A 22572-nucleotide genomic window follows, 5' to 3' on the forward strand; every position below is an offset into this window, starting at 1 on the left:
AATCTCGGCTCTCTGCTCACCTTCACTCTTTCATTCCTCTTTTCTCCCGCCTCTGGAACAAACTCCCACACTCACTTCAATCACACTCCTCCCTCCAGGTCTTCAAAACAGCTGTTCACCACCATCTCTTATCTTCCCCCATCCAAAACCTTGATCTTTTCTACCCCCACTAATTCACCCCAGATCCACCTTGTTTGAAATTCCAACTTCTTTCCTGGAAGTCTTGGCAGTGTCCATATGTTTTATACCTCTCCCACCCCCCCCCCCCCCCCCACCTTCCCATGCCTTCCCCCCAAAGCCCTCTCCCTCCCACAGTTCTCTCGATGTCTCCATGTCTCTCGGTCCCTGCTCTCAAATGTTGTGTTTGTGTCCTTCCCCCTCTCTCCCCATCTTGTCTACCGCTCCCGATGTTATTTGTTTTGTGTGTCTGTTTGTCTTTCTGTGTGATTAATGTTCGCTCTTTCACGAGCCTCGATCTTGTATACAAAAAAAATATATATATAAAAAAAAAAAATCAAATCCTTCCTCTTCTCCAATGGCTTGATCTCCGATCATCAATTTGGATTCAGCCCAGGTCATTCTACTCTGGACATGCTGCTTCTGCTGTCTCAACAATGGATGGAGGTCCTCAATGCCAAACAGGAAATCAGAGCTGTCTCCCTTGACATATCACGTGCCTTCAATACTGTCTGGCACCCAGCTCTGCTCACCAAACTCTCCTCCTATGGTATCCATGGAAATCTCCACGCATGGCTTGCGGACTTCCTCTCTGGTCGTAGTCAACGTGTGGCCCTGAATGGATTTCTCTCATCTCCCCTTCCTCTTCAGGCTGGAGTTCCCCAAGGCAGTGTTCTGGGCCCTGTGCTTTTTCTGGTCTTTATCAATGATCTCTCAAACTCTCTGGAAAATCCTCTCTATCTCTTTGCTGATGACTCCACTCTCTGCCGCTCCATTCCTCTTCCCTCAGATCGGCAGTCTGCAGCCTCCTCACTCTCTGAAGACCTGGACAAAATCACAGACTGGTCAAACAAGTGGAACATGTCTTTCAATCCTGACAAATCTCACACTCTTACTATGTCTCTCCGAAAAGACCGACTGGACAACCCTCCCATCTACTTTCTCAACAATCCTCTCCAAGAAGTTCTGTCGCTCAAGCTTTTGGGTCTCACTATCTGCCATGATCTTTCTTGGGAAAACCACATTTCCAAGCTGGCCTCCAAAGTCAGTCGCCGACTGGGCATCCTCCGTCGTGCGAAGTCCTTCCTTGGCACACCTGAGCTCCTCACCACATACAAGGCTTTCATCCACAGCTCAATGGAATACTGTTCTCCCTTATGGGCCGGTGCTTCTGCCTCACACCTAGCTCGGCTTCATGCTGTTGAAACCAAAGCTTTCAGAATTATTGGAATCTCCCGCGATGAAGCTATCTCCGAGGGCCTTTCACTCACTCACCGCAGGCAGGTAGGTGGTCTCTCTGTCTTCTACCGACTCCTCTCCGGGCCTTGCTCCCCCAGCTCTCTCTGTGCTTTGTCCCCCAAATATTCGTACAGATCAACACAAGATCTGCCAGCAACCCTCTGATGGTTAAACTGCCGAAATCTGGGCTCTCTGCTCACCTTCACTCTTTCATTCCTCTTTTCTCCCGCCTCTGGAACAAACTCCCACACTCCCTTCAATCCCACTCCTCCCTCCAGGTCTTTAAAACAGCTGTTCACCACCATCTCTTATCTTCCCCCATCCAAAACCCGGATTTTTTCTATCCCTGCTAATTCACCCCAGATCCACTTTGTTTGAAATTCCAACTTCTTTCCTGGAAGTCCTGGCAGTGTCCATATGTTTTATACCTCTCCCACCCCCCCCCCCCCTTCCTATGCCTCTTCCCCCCAAAGCCCTCTCCCTCCCACAGATCTCTCGATGTCCCTGCTCTCAAATGTTGTGTTTGTGTCCTTCCCCCTCTCTTCCCATCTTGTCTACCTCTCCCCATGTTATATGTTTTATGTGTCGGTTTATCTTTCTGTGTGATTAATGTTCGCTCTTTCACGAGCCTCGATCCTGTATACAAAAAATATATATATATTGATTAACTTATTTGCTTTTCCTTTGCATTCTCTGTGATGATCTCTGTGTTATAATTATCTGTTGTTTGTGATTTCTGTGTTTGTATCACTCGTGTATTTTTCTCATTTTACAATGTTGGATATTGTAGCAGTCAGAAGATGACGCCAGCCAGTTTGACTCCAAGTTCACCAAGCTGACACCAGTGGACAGCCCAGAAGGTGCAGCCATCAGCACCAGTGCCAATGAAGCTTTCTTGGTATGATATATTTTTGTCTTCCTGATCTGTGTTGCAGACCGGTGTGCCCAACTCTTCATTACTTGCATACCTAGGAGCGGTGCTTTGTCTGGGGGTGATTTTCATTTTTTTGTCATGGCGCAGTTATACCTGCATTGATCCAGAATATGTGATGCAAAAATTCCAACTGTGATGACCCGCAACACGTAGGGTTTCACGTACGTGGCTCCCTCGGTACTTGACAGCCTCCGCGAGCCATTCTCATTCCAGCCCAAGTTCCGCTCTCCTCGGAGGCTCAGCAGCACCCCTAACACTCCAATCAGGTGAGCCATTGTGATCCGGCTGTAAAGTGCGTGCATTATATTTTAGCATATATCAATCCCAATACGAATTTATGTAATTAATGAATTGCTGTTGTGTGGAAAACGGATGGGCTGTCTTCAGCCTGAGCATTGGAGGATCTCAATTTTGTTTCTTGCATGTGAAACTGAAAATTAATAAACAAAATACTGTTAGGTGGAAGGGGGTGGGGAATCCATAGATCTATTGTGTTAAGAATATCTTGGGCCGTGTGCTCGCAGAGGTTAGATTTACTCTTGTATCAAGCTATTTGTCAGAATTAAATCGTATGTAATATGTGCACCAAAAAGGTGGTGATCGTAATATTTGGACCGTACACGGGGGTGGATCCAGGGATTTCAAGACTGAGGGTGTACCAAACCATAGCGCCGAGGGAGGGGGGGGGGAGTGAAGGGGATCTGGGGGATCTCCCCCAGGAATAAATTTTTTAAAATGATTGTCAGAAATAGCATTTCGTGCGTTCTTGGAAGTTTCTGCAGTTCCTTGCATTCTTCCCTGGTCCAACAGTTCAGCAGATTAGCAAAATATTTTAATTTAAAACCTCTCAGTGTTGGTAAGCTGCCTGGAACGTTCTTTATTCAAAATAATCTGGACACGAGTTCCAGGATATTCATAGCTTATAATTTAACATCGAAAATCCGAAGGGGGGGGGGTGCGCACCCCCTGCATCCCCCCTCCTGGATCCGCCAGTGGTACAGAATACGGTTGTATTATGTCTGACCTTCTGTATAGGCGAGGCCATGTGAGAAATTGTGGCACCCGGCAAGGCACACAGAAAGCGCTTCGCGCTTTAACCCTCTGAGTACGGGATTTTTTTTGGGATAATCCCGGGATCCCCAGCAAAGTAAACAAATTTTAAAAAAATTCTCGAACCTCGATAAATTTGATAAAACGGGATTAATTTGGCATTTTGGTACGGGAATGCAACCACGTACCAAAGAGAGGCAACATCTCTCCCTCCCTCTCTCTCTCTCTCTCTCTCCTGCTCTCTCCTGCTCTCTCCTGCTCTCTCTCTCTCTCTCTCTCTCTCTCTCTCTCACTCGCTCGCTCTCTCTCTTGCTCTCGCTCGCTCTCTCTTGTTCTCTCACTCTCTCTCTCGCTCTCTCTCGCTCTCTCTCCCTCTCTCTCTCTCTCTCTCTCTCGCTCTCTCGCTCTCTCTCCCGCTCTCTCCCGCTCTCTCCCGCTCTCTCCCGCTCTCTCTCGCTCTCTCTCGCTCTCTCTCTCTCTCGCTCTCTCTCCTCTGTCTGCTTCCGTTGCCAATAAAGGGCTGTGAGGAGAGTCGGGAGAACATTGCCCTGCATCACCATCGCTTCACCTTCGCGTCCCGAGCCGCACTGCAGCCACAACCAGCTCGTGCTGGCACAAGTCCTCGCCTCTTCTGTTGCCCTTTGTTTGTGCGAGTCCGTTATTTTGGCTCCATTAGCTGTGGTTAGGATTTACTTATTTCTCCTGTATATAAGATTGCGTGTCCCATCATCTTTATTTGTGCCTACTTGGTTCATTGATGCTTGGTTCATTCTGTCTTATTTATAGTGTCTTGTCTACCCTTATCCCTGGTATTCTTCTAGTAATATACTGTCTTATTTATAGTGTCTTGTCTGCCCTTATCACTGGTATTCTTCGAGTAATATACCTTTTTTAATTATGAGGAACATCTTCCAAACTTTTGCCTCTCGTGCTGTTTCACAGGCGACGTTTGGCTTTTATTGAATGATCCTTGGGTTTCGTATTGACCAATTCAATGAACGCAGCAACATTAACATCATTTTAAGCACTCGTGGGAGTTGTACCCCTGGTGCAGAGTGGTTCGTATTAGCGGACCCCCTCAAATGCAACAATACCTTTTCATGGTATTGTCTTGGTTTTTGTTTGAGGATAAGAATAACTTTGTAATTATTTTCTTTCTTTTTTTGTACTCGCAAAAATGTTTTTTTTTTAAAGAAAAAAAAGAAAAAAAAATTCTTTCTTTGTACTTTTTTGTACTAGTCCTACGGGTGGGGCTTCAATTGGGAGGCCCAAATGAAAAGGCAAAATATTAGAAATTGAAGGCTTTTTTAATTTTAAACGACTTAAATAAACATCCGTTAAATCCTATCACATGCAAATCATCAAAATCTAAACAGTATTTGTAGAATTTCAATAAAAGCCACATCACTGTTCATATCGGTAAATATTAGTCTATCGTGTTTAGAAAAATTGGAAAATTGTGAAAACAATATAGCCTATTTTACTCCAGGGGGTCCCAGGATTACCCACCCAAAATGTTGTTGCGATCGGTTCAGCCGTTTTTGCGGTACCTGGGAACGGGCGGACGGACGGACAGACAAACATTTTGTGAATTATAGTAAGATACATAGTGGAGGATACTGGCTAGTACACTGAGTTGGTCAGAACGTAACAGGACGTAAAAGGAACAGTCGAGAGAGAGGGGAAACACTAACAGCAGAATTGAAGGCTTCGATCGAGGGAGACTTGGACAACCAATGGGTGGGGGAGCCTAACGGGGGTCGTATATGGTGGAGAGGACGCAGAGAGTGGACAAGATGGATGCAGAGGAAACTCCAAGGTGAGACAACTGGAAGTTTGGAAGGATTATGGATTGGGGTGTGGAGAAGGGGGTGTTAATGAGGGTAGAATATTTGGATTGGGAACGATCTGAGATGGTGGTAAACAGCTGTCTCGTAGACCTCAAAGAAAGAATGACATTGGAAAGAATATGAAGTTGGTTCCACAGGTGAGAAAAAGAGGAACGTGAGGTGAGCAGTGTTCCTGGATTTAGGGAATTTCACCAGAAGAGGGTTGATGGTGGACTGTGTAAGCTCTGCAGAAACCTGGGGTGAGGGGGACACAACACAGAAAGAGCAGAGGGTGCAAGACTAGAAAGAGGGTGGTGGAAGAGAGAAAGACAACTGACCTGTCTATGATGGCGAAGTGTTAGGCCCATAGACTCGGCTTCATCATGGGATATTCTCATAATATTGAAGGCCTTGTTGTCCCCCGTCGCACCGCGGAGCGAAAGGGGGACTATGGTTTTCCCCTCCGTCCGTGTGTCCGTGCGTGCGGGCGTGCGTGCGTGCGTAAGCGAAGGACCGCATTCGAATTTGGTGTGTGTGTGCAACCCACGTCAAAATCCAAGATGGCCGCCGCCATGTATGTCTGATGCCATGTATGTCTGAACCTTGTGAGCGGAATATCTTGAAAAATAAGCGAAGTACCAACTTCTAATCTGGTGTGTGGGTGTATCTAGGCATAAGGAAGAACCCTATTGAAAATTGGGTCGCCACGTCAAAATCCAAGATGGCCGCCGCCATGTATGTCTGAACCTTGTGAGCTGAATATCTTGAAAAATAAGGGAAGTACCAACTTCTAATCTGGTGCGTGGGTGTATCTAGGCATACGGAAGAACCCTATTGAAAATTCGGTCGCCACGTCAAAATCCAAGATGGCCGCCACCATATATATGTCTGAACCTTGTGAGCGAAATATCTTGAAAAATAAACGAACTACTAACTTCTAATCTGGTGTGTGGGTGTATCTAGGCATAAGGAAGAACGCTATCGAAAATTGGGTCGCCACGTCAAAATCCAAGATGGCCGCCTCCATGTATGTCTGAACCTTGTGAGCGAAATATCATATCATAGCATGTTTTCTGCGTCTTCCACTTTGTCAACTCACATCACTTCCCCGACGGGGGACCGAGGCGTAACGCTTGTTTTCCATGGTGTCAAGCTGATCAAGATGTGAGGCATATAGCCAGCCCATAGGGGAGATCAATACTCCATCTCGGTGTGAATGAAAGGCTTTGGAGGCTTGATTGCATTGAGTTGTTCATCGGCATGAATACACGACTCCTTCTTTTCAGATACCTGTGTTAATTTATTGTTATTATTACCCCATGCACGTGAAGCGAAAAGTGGAGTTAAATAATTGGTTCATGTCCGTCCACCCGTCTGTCCATCTTATCAGATTATGATCGAGGAACAAGTTATTTAAATCTCATGTTATATTTTGGACATGAATCGGAACAGGAAGACAAGTTTGCCGTTTTACCGTACTTGTGTTCTGAATTTGTCCCGATCGGACATACGCAGAGAGGAATGGGATAATATTCTACTCTCTGTCTACCTGGTAGTCAAAGAAAATTGAAATAATTCCAAACTGGAAACTTACTGTTTTTAAGGATGTCATAAAGGGTACAAACATCTAATAAGCAGGAGAGGGCGTATCATGTGACAGTGTCAGCATGAATTAGATGCTGATCGATGCTACGTTCGAGCCTCCGTCTCCTAAGCTGACGATATTTAAAATCACTGTTTTGTTCAAATGTAAGTATTACACTTGAATACTGTGTAGAGTATTGTGGTTTTTGAACTCCTTCGTTATTATTAGTTAAGAAAGTGGGGAAAGATTGAATTAGTTGAACTGAGTCTTCTGCTTTCACTATTCGAGTCATAAAACATGCATAAAATCACATGCAATGTGCCCTTTTGTCAATTCAATCCACCTGTCATGTGATGCCTGCAGCCCTTTTATCAAACCTTTAATTTTTCCTCTCCCCGGTGCTGTATTTCCAGTCCAGGAAACGTCAACCTTTTGGAACCATTTTCTGGGATTGTTGACTCGGAAAGTCGAGGTCCTGGGAAGTACTCGGCCCCACGACCGATCAAATCGTCCAAGAAAGCAAACGGATGAGTCAGGCTCGCCGTCGCAGTCATACATACAATGGGACGAGACATTTCCTACTCGGTGCCCGAGAAGAAATGGCTGTTTCACCACCGAGAGCTTCTCTCTTTCTTTCACAGTTTGACATTAATAAGATTGTGCCTTTTACTTGTTTGCCTTTTTGCCAAACCCTCTCATTTGGGATTTCTGCACCTTCAAGTTTCGTGATTCGGAAGTGAAATAATTTTTATTGGTATTGGTTCTTTGGGTGCTGCTGTGGGTGTCTGGGAATGCAGTCTGATGTTTAATTGTCAGACTCATGGAGAAATGCCAAAAAATGTTCCACTTCGGACTACATTTTGCTGTAATGATACTGATATCAGTCTGACCTTTGTCCGTTAGTTTATTTATCTTCTTATTTACTCCTCTTGCAATGACATGTGAGCTGAAAGGATTTCATGCCTATCACCACACACCTTTACCCTGTTTTGACAACCTTTGTACTTAAAATACGTCCATTCGGCAAAGCCTTTAAAAGTGTTTGCGGAACAAGTCCTCCCCTCCCCATCCCACACATCATATTCTAACTCTGATGGACTTCTCACTGTCTGTGTTCCACACCATGACGCATTCAAATTTCTTTGGGGTCCTGCCACCTGTCACCCTCGATCTGCACGTAAACTTTCTTGTTCCTTCAGGCCCTGGTGGTCAGATGCCAAAAAAATCCCACTTTCCAAAACCTAATCTCGATTTGAGATTTCATCTGTTTCACATTGCAGGAATTTCCACATTTCCTCCAACAATGTGGACGTTCCAGTTGAATTTCAAATGAATTTGTGAAATAGTGTCATTTAGGGTCTTGAGCTGGACCATAAAACGATATTATTTACTTTTTTGTTTTGAGCAGTATTCAGATCCCTCTTGTCTATAGCAGATTCTAAATAATGTATTATGTTATGAGTCTTATGACATACCTGGATGCATTTACATGGATGACATGGATATTTTTATCCATATAAATTGCATGATCAAGTTGATCGTTCTTCGACAGAAGGTTAAAGAGCGACAAATATTATCATTCAACCGCCTTCGGCCTTCGTAGTGTGGCTTCAAAGGAGCATTTTGACAATGTTTTGGGTACTACGTACTGTGTTTACATTGTTTTTCTATGGAAAAACGCGTTGTGAATGTAATTGGTGTTTGTCTCGTCACTCAATCACGTGACATTTAATTGCCTTGCAATATGTTTTAGCGACCTCTGTTCTCCCCAGTGGCGCTTTCCGGAATGGGAAACCTACGGACCTCAGTTGAATCTCACCAGGAAGTGCGACAGCACTGTAAAAAGTACTTTTTAAAGGTAGCCTCTAGCCTGCAGTGTTGTGTAGTAGTTGTGCAACTTTATGGGGGCAAAGTCCCTGGCACCATCCTGCAATGAATGATTATATTCAAAATTAACATTTTTTTAATTTATTTTTGTGGTGCTTTAGCAATGGAATTGTATTTGCTTCACAAACTATGCAAACATTTGAGTGGCAATCGCAGATATCTAATAAAAATGTAACGATGTACATACTGGTCTGAGGTATCATTAAGTGAATGCATATGGGACCAGAACTAAATAGCAAGTTTGGTATGCTGGTTGCATCATCAATGTAGAACATTTTGGTGTGGTGGCTTATTTCAAAGGTTTTGTTGCTTTGTTCTAAATGGTGTGCGAGTTCAATTCGCAGGGCTGCTCAGAATTAGGATTTCAGTCAAACGTAAGGCCTCGCCAGCTGGTGCATGTGAAGTTCATCCTACTACATCTCTAAAATTCATCCTACTACATCCTACTAAAAGATGCACTACATCTCTGCTCATGTGAGCTCCCACCCTCAAAGTATTGTCTGTGATGAGGCATATTATGACTCGACTTTACTGCAGGATGCCTATACTGCTGATACAGCATATTTTTTTTGCGCAGGAATTTATAACTTGTTCAATCAGGATACTGCGATAACTCGTCTTTGATTGAAAAAAAATTGTCTGAAACTTCCACCAGCAATTGGTGCTCGTAGACAGATCCCTGGCTTGGTGGTGTGAGCACTAATCCAATAGTTTATAGTCAGGATTGAATCTGACTCAAGCTGGAGAGTTGAAATGTAAGTGTGCTTCCTCTGTGCCATCCTATCGGACATTGTTTTGGGTAGTTGTGTGTATTGTTTGTATTATATAGTGTATTGTTTGAAGGTAGTTGTGTGAAAATATCCATCGGATTGTGTATATGCGAACTAGAGTAATATAACGTATTTTAATTGATGGTTGGATTGTTGACATTTCATTTTGATTGAAGAGTTTGTACACTTAAAGTATGAGCCACTTCATATGGTGGGGGCTGGCATTATGGCCTAGATGGCCTAGACTAGATATTGGCACTCACCTATAAACTGTCTAGGCTGGGTTAGAATCTCAGCCCAGCTATAAACCAACGTCCCTGTTCTCTTCTGTTGTTGTGCTTGTGTGCCTCCCTCTCTCCCCCTCTTTTCTCCCGCTCCCTTCATTACATGTTTTATGTGTCTGTCTGTGCATGTTTTCATGTTCAATGTGTTAGCTCTTACACGAGCCTCGATTCTGTACACACAAAAAAAAAAAAACCGCACTATGTAGAGACCTGGTTGGCCATCTCACTCAATGGTGAAGAATCACTTTAAAATTTATACTAGCTGGATACAGAACCGGATCTTCACCAAAATTGAATCGATTCTCCTTGTCACACACAGAACTGGTCCAACAAGTTTCGTCCAAATCCATCGATTACTTTTTGAGATATCCTGCTATGTATCGTTTTTGGCCCTATCTCCCAATGGTGAAGAATGACTTAAAAAATTAAATAATTATCATATCCGAATCCACATTCATATCTTCACCAAAATTTAATTCATTTCGTCGGTGTCACATACACTACATCTCTGCCAAATTTTGTCCGAATCCGTCCACAACTTTTTGAGATATTTTGTTCACAAACGGACAGACAGGGGTGAAAACATAACCTCCGTCCACCTTTGGTGGCGGAGGTAACCAGAAAGAACCAGAAAGAAGGATATAAAAAGTAATAATTAAATAAAAATTATTTACAGTGCCCTCCATAAGTATTGAAACAGTGAATTTGAGATCAAAAGATGAATATGAGGTAAGAGTACAGAAGAAGGTCAGCTTTTATTTATTGGTATCTCTATACATATTGTTACAGACACGACTTTGATGTTAAGGTGGGCCGAGCGGAATGGCCGTCGTGTCCGCACAAATTACCCGATTGTACTCGAACGTTGACGGAGCCGCGCTACGCTGGATCAATAAGGAAAAAGAAGACACACGGCTGAATTATAATGACAGACACCAATGTTTCGATTCTCAATTATATTCGTACGGAAAAGGTTAGATTACAGGGGCTAGAGGTATATCACAGGAAGACAGGCACTTAGACACACTCTTATATTAACCCCGGACAGACGACAGGTAAACGGGACAACGGCTGACTCACACGGGGTTTGATGGCTAGGAAAGGCAGATAGCGATGGCTCAAGGTGCACTCTTGGCTCAAAGCAGGGTACAGTCCGGTCCAAAGATGCGGGGAGGTCACAGCGCTCGGAGGGGACGTTCTTTCTCAGGCGGGTCTTTCTCTCTCAGCGATCGCAGGCAACGTTCTTTCTCAGGCGGGGCGCATCTGACTCAGCGCTCGCAGGTACCTCTTTCTCCAGCTGGGGGCGCATCTCACGTCACGTCCGCTAAGTCGCCACGTATATCCGGCGGGGAGTGACACGCCCTCGGCTCGTTAGCTCCGCCCCAGATGGAATCGGTCCGCCCTTCTGATTGGGTGCGGGGGGGTTACCAGGCTCCGCCCTTGACGAGGAGCTGACAGCCAGCCCCTCTGGTAACCCCGTGGAGCGCCGAGCCGGTGTGAGGACGCATCCTCCCCCGCGCCGCCGCGCCGCCCCCATCTCCTCTGTTGTTGTAGTTATAGTTGTGGAAGAAGATGGAAGGAGGTATGGAAGATGGAAGGAGGTATGGGAAAGGTCCTAAACTCACTACTGATGCCATATAATCACATTCTGGTGCAACGAAGAGTCATAATTAATGGAAACGAGGCCTTAACTGACATAGACTAAGAATAACTAGCAAGATGTCCGAAAGTTGTCTACGTGTGGTGCGGTGGACCTGGGCACGACATTTAATGGGGGAATAAGGGGAAGGTCGGCTCTACTGAGTGTTATTTACATGCAATGGGACTAGGGAATGGGGGATTGGGGAAAGTTGGGGAGTATTGGAGAAATAGGGGAATATTTACAAGCGGATATGGAGGCCAAATTCCATATTCGCAACATTGCACCCTTCTCTACCCTCGGGGCGTCCCGACCCGATAAATTTTTACCTAGTTTAGTGTGGCACTCAGATGTAGTCCCTCTACTATTAACTCTACCCTGAGTGCGACAGTTTTACAGATGTTCACAAATGAGTAAATATGTCCCCCTGCGACGTTGCACCCTTCTCCTCACAGAAACACACCCACAGGATAACCGAATCCGGAAAGAATTCTCAAACTACACATACAGCCGGTAGGGAGCATTATTTACAAGACTACACTGATATCTACACTACGATCCAGGACCTGTCTTTGGAGGAACACATGCAGATGTTATGCATAGAGAGAGCGCGCTTGCCAACATCGATACACCAACCCACGAGTGCTCTGTGGCCGACGGCCTTTAATAACGTGCAGAGCACCCTTCCCAAGCATCAACAGCACCACCCCACCACCAATCGGTGCAGTCACCATTGATCATTGGAATAAAAATAAATTCGACAACCCCTAACCCTGCAGGTGTCTCTTGCTCTTCTTGTGGTGCACTTGGTGTTAACTAAAGGTGGTTCACCTGTATGGCATAGGTGCCACGTTGACCCATAGGTCCATCCCCGGGTGGTGCTTGGCCGCAAACGAACTGCGGTCCATTGTGGGTGGCCACAAACATTGCGGTCCATATGGTGTATCGATCCCGGCAGCAAACAGCGAAAGTGCAGGCCCACAACTGCGCAGCCAGCACCTCTCTCTCCTCTCTCTCTACCCCAAAGCCAGATCCTCGGAGGTGGGAGACAAAAGAAGCAGACAAGTGAGTAAGTTGGTAAGGGCGCAAAAGTGCACGCAATATAAGGTAATGCACACTGGGGGCACATGGGAACCAGGTGAGACAGGTACGTTCCTATCGTACGCCCCCCCCCCCACCAGGTAACCTACATGGCCCCTCCCTTACCCCTTACTGTATCCACACAACACAACACTACTCATAAACATCTACTTTACAAATCAACAAACATCCCTACTGTCTTCCCCGTTCCTCCCATATACCAAATTCGTCTTCTCTCCCTCCTAACCAATCAAATTTGCCATTTTCAACTCTCATCAAAATTTGCCATCTCCAACTGAACATCAAAATTTGCCATTACCAATTCATCATCAGTCCCTCCTAGGGAGGGAGAGATGGAATCACCCCAATGTCTCATCCACGTCGTGATGCGTCTCACAAATCCACAGCAATCTCATTTCCTGCAACAAAACAAAGAAAACACAGGTGTGGAGTCATCATCATCACCACTGGTAAGTGGCTGCGTATGGTGCGACAGGTTCATCAATCCTAACTATTTCCTAAATGACTTTAACAACTTTACACTACCCGGGGTCTTTCTCCGGCCAAACCATTGGCCCTCTTACCCTATGGGTTCTAAAAACCAATTCCCATTGGCCAAACTGTGGTGCTCTTCAATTTGGGGTCTCACTCCCCCGATTCATCTCCCGGTGCCCTCGCACAATTTCTGGGCTGTGGCGTGTACCTCTCCCAGCGGGTCTACCCACCTGCACACCTCCACCACTGCAGTTGCCTCCGAGCTTACCTGCTCCTTGCCCTAACCTAACTACCTGGGGAAGGCCCTCTGGCACTCTCCCCACTCGGTGCCCTCTCTGGCACTGGGCTACCCGGGTCCGTCCTCCGGATCCTCGGGCCCCATCCACAACTCTACCGGCTCCCAGAGCCCACCTGCGGCCTCACCTGGCCGACATCCTCACAGTGGTGGAGTGCCCAACCAACTACACGCACTAACAGGCTACACGCCCAGCCATTTCCACAACACTAATGCACCCATTCACAACACCATTCTGCAATCGCACCACAAATGCCAATATCCAACCACAATTTACCTGTACCCTCTACCTAACACTTACACTACCCGCCCCGGGTATCCGTGATGGGGGTCCACTCTTCCCCCATTCACACCTTCGCACCATGCACACCACTCCGTACCACTTACTCCAACTTTCTCCACACACCTGTACTTGCACACCTGTGCCCTCACACCTGGTGCCGCCTGCACCCTTCTCTCCCCAAGCGCATTCGCGCTGATCCACAACACTCACTACTCACACACTGCTCCACACACCTGTCCAGTTGCACACCTGTGCAATCACACCTGTTCAATTCTCACACACACAGCATCCTCTCAGCTAACTACTCCCTTCTGAAACTTGCGCTTCCCAGTCGTCCCTTTAAACTATTGCGCTCCCTCGTCATTATCATCCATACTAATCTACCTGCGTCCCCACTACAGGTATCAGTCACTAACTAAACTTAACGTTACCTAATGTCAATCTCTTCTAGATCCCTACACACAATATCCTAACCCACCCGGGCTAGTTTTCACTGCCATACACCCCATAAGCTATTGCTCCTTTGCCCCCCACATGGGAAGGATGGTGGATTTGCCATCCCACCACATCGGGGGTCTCTCACTACCAATCTTGCACATCAAATTTCAATAAATCAAAAATTTGCCAATCACTGCCCATCATCTGCCAATCACTACTGCCAATCCCTTGCCAATCATCAAATTTTGTTTTTCTCTAATTTTGGGTCCAAAACACTAACCTCATCACCCAGTCTACTCACTAATACCTCTCGGTGCGCCAATCCCTGTCCAAAGCCCGGCTTCGTAAAGCCAAGCCATGAATGCGGGTTGTTCTGTGCCAGCGGCTGGATGCGTCCAGCACTCCGTGCAGGGAAGGAGGTTTACCCGGGCCGAGATCCCACGCACCATCTCGGCACGGAGCCATCCCATGGCTCGATCTCGGCCTGCCGGAATGCCTCACCAAAAAGTGGTCGCCATGACGACCCTTCCTATCCTGCCGCCCGCTCCGCCTGGTGGAGCACGGACGCGGCCGTTCAAAGCGAGGCCCAGCACGCACCGAGGGCCCGCTTCGGCTAAAAGTCGCTCTAACCTCTAACCCGTGTAACGTCGATGCTTCACCTGCATGCTTACACCCCGCAGCCCGTTCCTTGCTCACACATCCAGCCGTGCCCATGCTCCTCATACCTTTCCCTACACACCCAGGTACACCCATTCCACTCACAGCCTTGGTCACACACCTGACCACCGAACACTTTGGCACACATTCGTTGGTCGCACACCTCACCAAAACACCTCTTCGCACCCCCTCCTCGGTCACCTCCTCTGTGACAATCACAGGTGTGCTCTCATTCGCACACCCAACCACGTGCCTCACCACCAACTCCAGCGTGCATTCCCACTCACGCTCTACCATTCCAGGCGTGCATCCTTCCATCCCAGGTGTACATCCTCGCTCACCTGTCACAACCAACTCACGCTCCGTGCCACTCAAACTACTCTCACCTCCACTCTTGACAGCGCACTCACCCTTACTCTTGACAGCGCACTCTTTCCCCATGCACCTGTCCGTCACACACCTTTCTCGCGCACACTCTCCCGTTACACCCTCTGTAACACTCACCACAGGTGGACACTCTTCCTTACTTCTGACAGCGCACTCTTTCCTCATGCACCTGTCCGTCACACACCTTTCTCGCGCACACTCCTGCGCACACTCTCCCGTCACACCCTCTGTAACACTCACCACACCGCGCTTCCACGTGCTCCCTCGCACACACGCTACGACCGACTCACTCTCGCCAGCACACTCACTCCTTGGCACGCACTTTTTCCTCACACACCCCAGAGTCGGACTTTCTTGCACCCCTCCTCTTTCGCACACCAGACCTGTCGCACACTTCACCAACGGCCTCTCACGAACACCCGGGTCTATCTTGACCCCCAAGCTCCTTAAATCCCCTGGCGCATCATACGCACGACCATATTGGTCACCACTTACACCGGGTCCTCTTCCTCTTCGCTTCTCCTCCATCACCTGCGAATCCCTCATTCGGTTAATGAGCACATCACGATCCAAACACAGACTTTGGACCAATTCTTTTATCTCCTCTTTTATCTCTTTGTTATCCCCTCTCCGTCGCTTCTTAATTTCGCTCACCCCTTCTTCCACTTCTTCTAATTTGTGCCTCACCTCTTTTATTCCCCGGTACGTCTCCTCAAGCTCGTCCTCCAAGGCTACCTTGACCGTTTCCAGGTGCGTCCTCACCTGCCGGTCCTTCGTCTCCATTACCTCTACCACCTCGTCCAACCTCGCCGTCAGTCCCTCACGTACCATCTGACATTCCCTCTTCGTCGCTACCAAGTCATCTTTTAGTTCTTTCTGTGTCACTTTTAACCCTCCTAATACCGCAGTGTTCCTTTGAACCTGCTCCGTTAGTTCTTTTTGTCCCTCCGTCAGCTGTTCCACCTCCTGCGTCAGGACCTCTATGCCCCCCTGTAACTTTACAGTCCCCTTTCTCACCTCCTTCTCCATGTGCTCCTTACAGTGCCTCACCTCCTCGCGCACTCCTCCGACCTCCTCACTCACACCTCTTCTGATCTCTTCTCCCATCACTTGCATCTCCTGCCCAGATGCCACCCTCATCTGCTCCATTTCCTCCCTGTGAGCATCCAGTTTGGTTTCTAGCCCCATTCTGACCCCCTCTATCTGCTGCCCCATTTGGTTAACTTCCCTTTCCGCTTGGTCCCTCATGTCCCTCAATTTGCCTTCCATGGTGTTTTCTAACCCCTCTAACCCTTTTTGCATCCCTTCCATTTGATTCTCTTGAGCGGCCATTCTGTTTTCTACCCCCATTAACCCATTTTTCACTTCTTTTATCCCGTTGTCTAACCCCTCACCGGTACCCCTCGCTTCGTCCCTCATTACCCCCATTTGGCCCTCTAATCGCTCACTATCAGCCCTCAATCCCACAATTTGGTTTCCCAATTGCTGACTATTAGCCCTCATCTCGTCCTTCATTTCTTCACCCGACTTAACCATAAAGGCCTTTATTTGTTCCATAAATAGGCCCCAATCCATCGGCGGCGCTACCACGGTCGCGGGCGCGGTGACCAGCGAGGCGCCATTTCGCGCGTCTGCTACCCCCGCTGTTTCGCTCTCCTCACGTGTCTCAATTTGGTCCTGGACCGACCCTGCTTCACTCTCCCCTACCGGACCCCAGCCGTCTTGATCCGCCATAGCGCGACTTTCAAAATTCGAGTTTCGTAACACAAATCCAAATTTTGCTGTTATAATTTCGTCGAGCGCAGTAACCGCGGGACCGCGCTCCGGATCGATTTTGTCGAGCGCAGTACGCGCTCCGAATCGATTTTCCCTCCCAAAATTTGGGCCTAACTAATTTAGTCCCGGGTCCGAATCTCACTCCTCGACACCAATTGTTACAGACACGACTTTGATGTTAAGGTGGGCCGAGCGGAATGGCCGTCGTGTCCGCACAAATTACCCGATTGTACTCGAACGTTGACGGAGCCGCGCTACGCTGGATCAATAAGGAAAAAGAAGACACACGGCTGAATTATAATGACAGACACCAATGTTTCGATTCTCAATTATATTCGTACGGAAAAGGTTAGATTACAGGGGCTAGAGGTATATCACAGGAAGACAGGCACTTAGACACACTCTTATATTAACCCCGGACAGACGACAGGTAAACGGGACAACGGCTGACTCACACGGGGTTTGATGGCTAGGAAAGGCAGATAGCGATGGCTCAAGGTGCACTCTTGGCTCAAAGCAGGGTACAGTCCGGTCCAAAGATGCGGGGAGGTCACAGCGCTCGGAGGGGACGTTCTTTCTCAGGCGGGTCTTTCTCTCTCAGCGATCGCAGGCAACGTTCTTTCTCAGGCGGGGCGCATCTGACTCAGCGCTCGCAGGTACCTCTTTCTCCAGCTGGGGGCGCATCTCACGTCATGTCCGCTAAGTCGCCACGTATATCCGGCGGGGAGTGACACGCCCTCGGCTCGTTAGCTCCGCCCCAGATGGAATCGGTCCGCCCTTCTGATTGGGTGCGGGGGGGTTACCAGGCTCCGCCCTTGACGAGGAGCTGACAGCCAGCCCCTCTGGTAACCCCGTGGAGCGCCGAGCCGGTGTGAGGACGCATCCTCCCCCGCGCCGCCGCGCCGCCCCCATCTCCTCTGTTGTTGTAGTTATAGTTGTGGAAGAAGATGGAAGGAGGTATGGAAGATGGAAGGAGGTATGGGAAAGGTCCTAAACTCACTACTGATGCCATATAATCACATTCTGGTGCAACGAAGAGTCATAATTAATGGAAACGAGGCCTTAACTGACATAGACTAAGAATAACTAGCAAGATGTCCGAAAGTTGTCTACGTGTGGTGCGGTGGACCTGGGCACGACATTTAATGGGGGAATAAGGGGAAGGTCGGCTCTACTGAGTGTTATTTACATGCAATGGGACTAGGGAATGGGGGATTGGGGAAAGTTGGGGAGTATTGGAGAAATAGGGGAATATTTACAAGCGGATATGGAGGCCAAATTCCATATTCGCAACAATATGTTTTACCGTAGTAGAACAATAGCACTTGTTATCTATCGTCTGTCCCACCTGACCCCTAATCCTAATGCTTAACCCTAACCCCCAGCATAAGTATTTGAACGGATTAACTTAACATGGGCGACTTACACACAGCCTAACTATCCCTGGGATATGAACTTGCTGAGTGCTGGTGAATGTCCAGCCCCACAACACTGGCTCGGAACCGTTAAGTCCATCGGCTCATCCGTCAGTGTAAATGATCAGTAACCGGCTAATGAATAAATGTGCTCCACACTTTTCTCCTGCGCTTTGATTCTTCCATCTTTCACTTGCACTGATGTGAATTGCCTGGTGTTGGCTTAACGGTTAAGGTGGCTGGCTTGATATCTTAGGGTCCTGAGTTTGAGTACCTGTCTTCCATTGAATGAACACAAGGTGGGTTTACTCAGCCTGACATTATTCTGAGGTCAACAAAATGAGTACCGGCTTACTGTGAACAGGGGATACAGGTTGCATTTGATCTGGCAGTGTACAGGCCGAGTCATCAGTGTTGGTGCTAGTCTCAAGACTCAAGACATCAGCCTCAAGAATGACAGGGGTGTGTTCCGTTACCAAGTTTATTGTAAAGAGCTCGCCAAGTGGTTTAAGCATTCGAGCAAGCACTCCATTCAAAACCGTTGATAAGGAACGGCAGGCTTGGCTAGTGCTAGATAGTTGCTTGGAACACACCCTGGGTTTCCTCCCTTTCAGTTTAGTGTTAAGCAGCAGCAGCGACATTTTCAAGAGAAAATCATACATGTTTGTGGTTTATAATATGTTTGAGGTGCCCCACGAAACGTCACGATATAAGCTATTTATTCACGTTAACACAGCGTTTGTTCAAGGCAGAAAAACCCCTTAGGTGGAGGGGATATTATCAGTATTAATATTGTTTTGTAATAACATATATTATGCTATTATCATTAATGTTATATTTTCGTTATTAGAAGCGGCTTTGGAAAAATGACATGATAAGCTATTTATACACCTTAACACGGATTTTGTTGCGGACTACTTCTTGGGGAGTGGGGGGGGGGGGGGGGGGGAATGAGATCGCTACAACCTCCATCATGTGACCCTTAGTCCTGTCGTGTTTGGTTGAGATTGGATAAGTAACGACCGAATGTATCGCAGTCAGACAGACAGACAGACACCAAATTGCGTATTTTAGTATGATAGGCAACTATAAACACTACACAGACATTGAGTAGAGTCCAGAAGTCACTGTTTTAGATTGGAAAAAATCAAGTCTATGTACTTTTTGAGTTTGCTTAACAAATACTTCTTGTCCTCTTCAGTTATGAAGTCAATAGTTAGATCTTCACAAGTTAACTTCTGCACTGAAGTCTTCTGAAATGTGAAAATAGAAAATGTTCAAAAACTTTTTTTTCCAAAAACTAAAGCTGAAACTTTGATTGGTCGAGATGGTGTAAAATGGCATATTATTTTGTCCAAGCACTGCTAAAGTGGTGGTTTTTGGAAGTGTCAACAAATCAGTTTGTGTTCTATGGTGTTCAAGTATATAATTAAATTGAAATAAAATAGAGATTGGAAAGGTAGTAGCAAAAAAAACAAAAAAAACTTTTTCATAAGTTCACTGCCATTGATGTACCGTGCTTTACACCATCTTAACGCATTAAATTAGTTATTTGTGTCTGTTGTTTGCGCATTTCATGATGTTGCTAAAAACAGTATTTTCCTGTTTGCAAAGTAGCAAAAAAAAAAAAAAACCTTTTTCATAAGTTCACTGCCATTGATGTACCGTCCTTTACACCATCTTATTTAACGCATGAAATTAGTTATTTGTGTCTGTTGTTTGCACACTTTATGATGTTGCTAAAAACAGTAATTTCCTGTTTGCAATGCAACACACAGCAACAGGCATTTTAAGGCCATTTTCCCTGCTGGAATGGGGGTTAGCCTTGTGGGCCTCATGACAATCTTCTCCATTTTGCCCTATTTTCTGCATCTCCCCTTGTTAACCCCCTTGCCCGCATTTCTTCTTCCACCATCTTTAGCCAAGTCTCTCTCGGTCTTCCCCGTCCTCTACTTCCTTCTACATTCATTTCCATCATTCTTCTCACCCAGTCACTTTCATCCTTCCTCAACACATGACCAAACCATCTCAACCTGTTTCTCTTCACAGCATCCATCACAGGCTCTATTCCCATCATCTTTCACAATTCATCATTTGTCTTCCTCTCTCTCAACGATACTCCGCACATCCACCGAACCATTCGCATTTCCACCCTTTCCAGCCTTTGTTGCTGCTCTACGTTCATTGCCCATGTCTCGCTCCCATAAATCATAACACTTTTCACACATGCAGCAAACACCTTTCCCTTCAGCTTCAACGACACTCAACTCCTCGTCAGCACGCCACTCAAGTCCTGAAACTTCTTCCATACACATCTCACTCTAGCAACCGTTGCCGAGTCTGATCCACCTTCTCCATTCAGCATGTCTCCCAGGTAGCAAAATGTTTTAACACCTTCCAGCTTCATGCCGTCTCCAAGATCCAACTCAACATTTCCTCCATCTGCAGCTCCCTCTGTGCACACCTTACACTTGAATGTAGCTGCCACACTGGTTAATGACCCTCTCAGACACTACATTTTTAATGAACCCACTCGGTGCACATTGTACATTGAATGGAGTTCACTCCGACACCCTTCCTGCACACAGCTCACGGCCACTTCCCAGTTCTTTCCACCTCAGCACATGCTTTACCACTTGCCATCACCTGTTTGCAATGATTTTCAATTTTGTTTGACTGCCCGGCTGGCAGATAGGGTAACAAATAAATCTCACTCCTCTCTGCACAAACACAATCCACTTTTCGCCTCACAAGTACTGTGTAATCTCATTGGTGCCTCTCGCATGTTGCCATCCTCCTGATTCTGCCCTCATCTATTCATTTAATACTCCACTCCTTCCCTAATATAAGCTTTCTCCAAACCACTCCTTCATCCCCCTTTTTGATTCACTGTGAAATTTCCTTCTGAGGTCATCCTACCAGGCCCTCCATATAACCTTCAAGGTGACAGTCCATCATTATATCTTCACGTCCTCCACATGTAACCCTAACGTTTAATTCTCATTTACCCTGTTCCCTCTGTGCACCTGGAGCTTTCTGTACTTGTACTGGTTTTGTTTGTCTGTCTGTCCATCGGCTACCTGCTCCCTCCACTATACTGTCGGATTGTCAACCTCACCCCCTCTCTCTGTCATCTAGTTGTTGCACAAAGTCTTTATAAAAGAAAATGTAGGCCTATTGCACAAATATTGTATCTTAGATTCTCACATATAATGACAAGATTGACATCAACATTATCCATCATTATAATTATCATTTCACATTATTCATTGACAAGGGAACACAAAGGGGACTACATTAAATCTTCTTTATCTCATGAGATATCTCCTTTTACACAAACACCATAAAAATGGATTGTCATCAACAACGTATTGCAAGGGTCAGGAGGTCATCACGTGAAGCTGTTTGAGAAGTGACTTTTCTGGTGAGAGTATTGAGCTGACGGATGACTGTTCTCACCTGGAATCTCACTGGGATCGCTCTGAAGTTCACTCTGCATGCGTTCTGAGTGTTGGCATCTGGGGGGCATTTTCATCTGGGGGGTTGGCATCTGAGCCCGGATAGCAGGGATGTCAGTTCTGTCTTGAAAAGAATGAGTAATGGCGTCTCCAGGCCTGGGGGTTGTCCTCGGCACGGCTGCAGTTCCTCCGCCGTCTTCTCGATCCCACTCACTGAGTTGACTCCGTACATTTATATCAATGGTTTCCTTGTGCTTGGTCTTTTTAGTTTTGGGAGAATTTCCGAACCAAAACACATTTCGAACGAGAAATGCACTCTGTGGACAGCATACCTCCACCAGGCTGAACAGTTTATGTTTGGTATTCCACTGGCACTGGTAGGCCAGATCTAGATCCAGACCTGAACTAAAATCGAATCGGCTTGTTCTTGTCACCTACTCAACTCATCCATCAAGTTTTGCCATAACTCGTCCACTACTTTTTGAAATATCATGCCAGGTATGTATCGTTCTGGGCCACATCTCTCAATGGCGAAGATGGAATCATTTTTAAAATAAAAAAACTCTCGTATCTGGATCTGCATACAGATCTTCACAAAATCAAGTAAATTCGTCCTTGTCACAAACCCAACCTGTCCACCAAGTTTCGTCCAAGACCATCCATAAGGTTTTGAGATATCGTGCTATACATTGGTTTTAGCCCGATCACTCACTGATGCAGAATCACTTTAAAAGATTATCTGATACGGATCCGGATCTTCACCAATATCTAATCAATTCGTCCTTGTCACCTGCCCAACCTGTCCACCGTTAGTTTGGTGGATGTGGTTGTTTGGCGGATGCGTTAGTTTGGCGGCTGCGTTAGTTTGGCGGATGTGTTTGTTTGGCGGATGTG

General features: G+C 46.6%; 1 protein-coding gene across 2 annotated transcripts in view; it reads left to right on the forward strand.

The window, feature by feature from the left end:
- The window catches only part of LOC137417262 (ribosomal protein S6 kinase beta-1), a gene marked incomplete at its 5' end in the record, with an annotated part of 59911 nt that extends 51028 nt beyond the window's left edge, over window positions 1-8883 (forward strand). The window contains 3 exon segments of one of the 2 annotated variants that reach the window (XR_013621436.1): window positions 2207-2314; window positions 2438-2616; window positions 7228-8883. Coding sequence is in view for 1 of the 2 variants with exons in the window: in XM_078768471.1 (XP_078624597.1) it covers window positions 2207-2314; window positions 2504-2616; window positions 7228-7345 (339 nt within the window). 2 annotated transcript variants of the gene reach the window in all.
- Between the last annotated feature and the right edge of the window lie 13689 nt (window positions 8884-22572).

This window comes from Myxine glutinosa, chromosome 14 (genome assembly GCF_964187855.1).
Source record: "Myxine glutinosa chromosome 14, kmMyxGlut1.1, whole genome shotgun sequence".
Lineage (NCBI taxonomy): Eukaryota > Metazoa > Chordata > Myxini > Myxiniformes > Myxinidae > Myxine > Myxine glutinosa.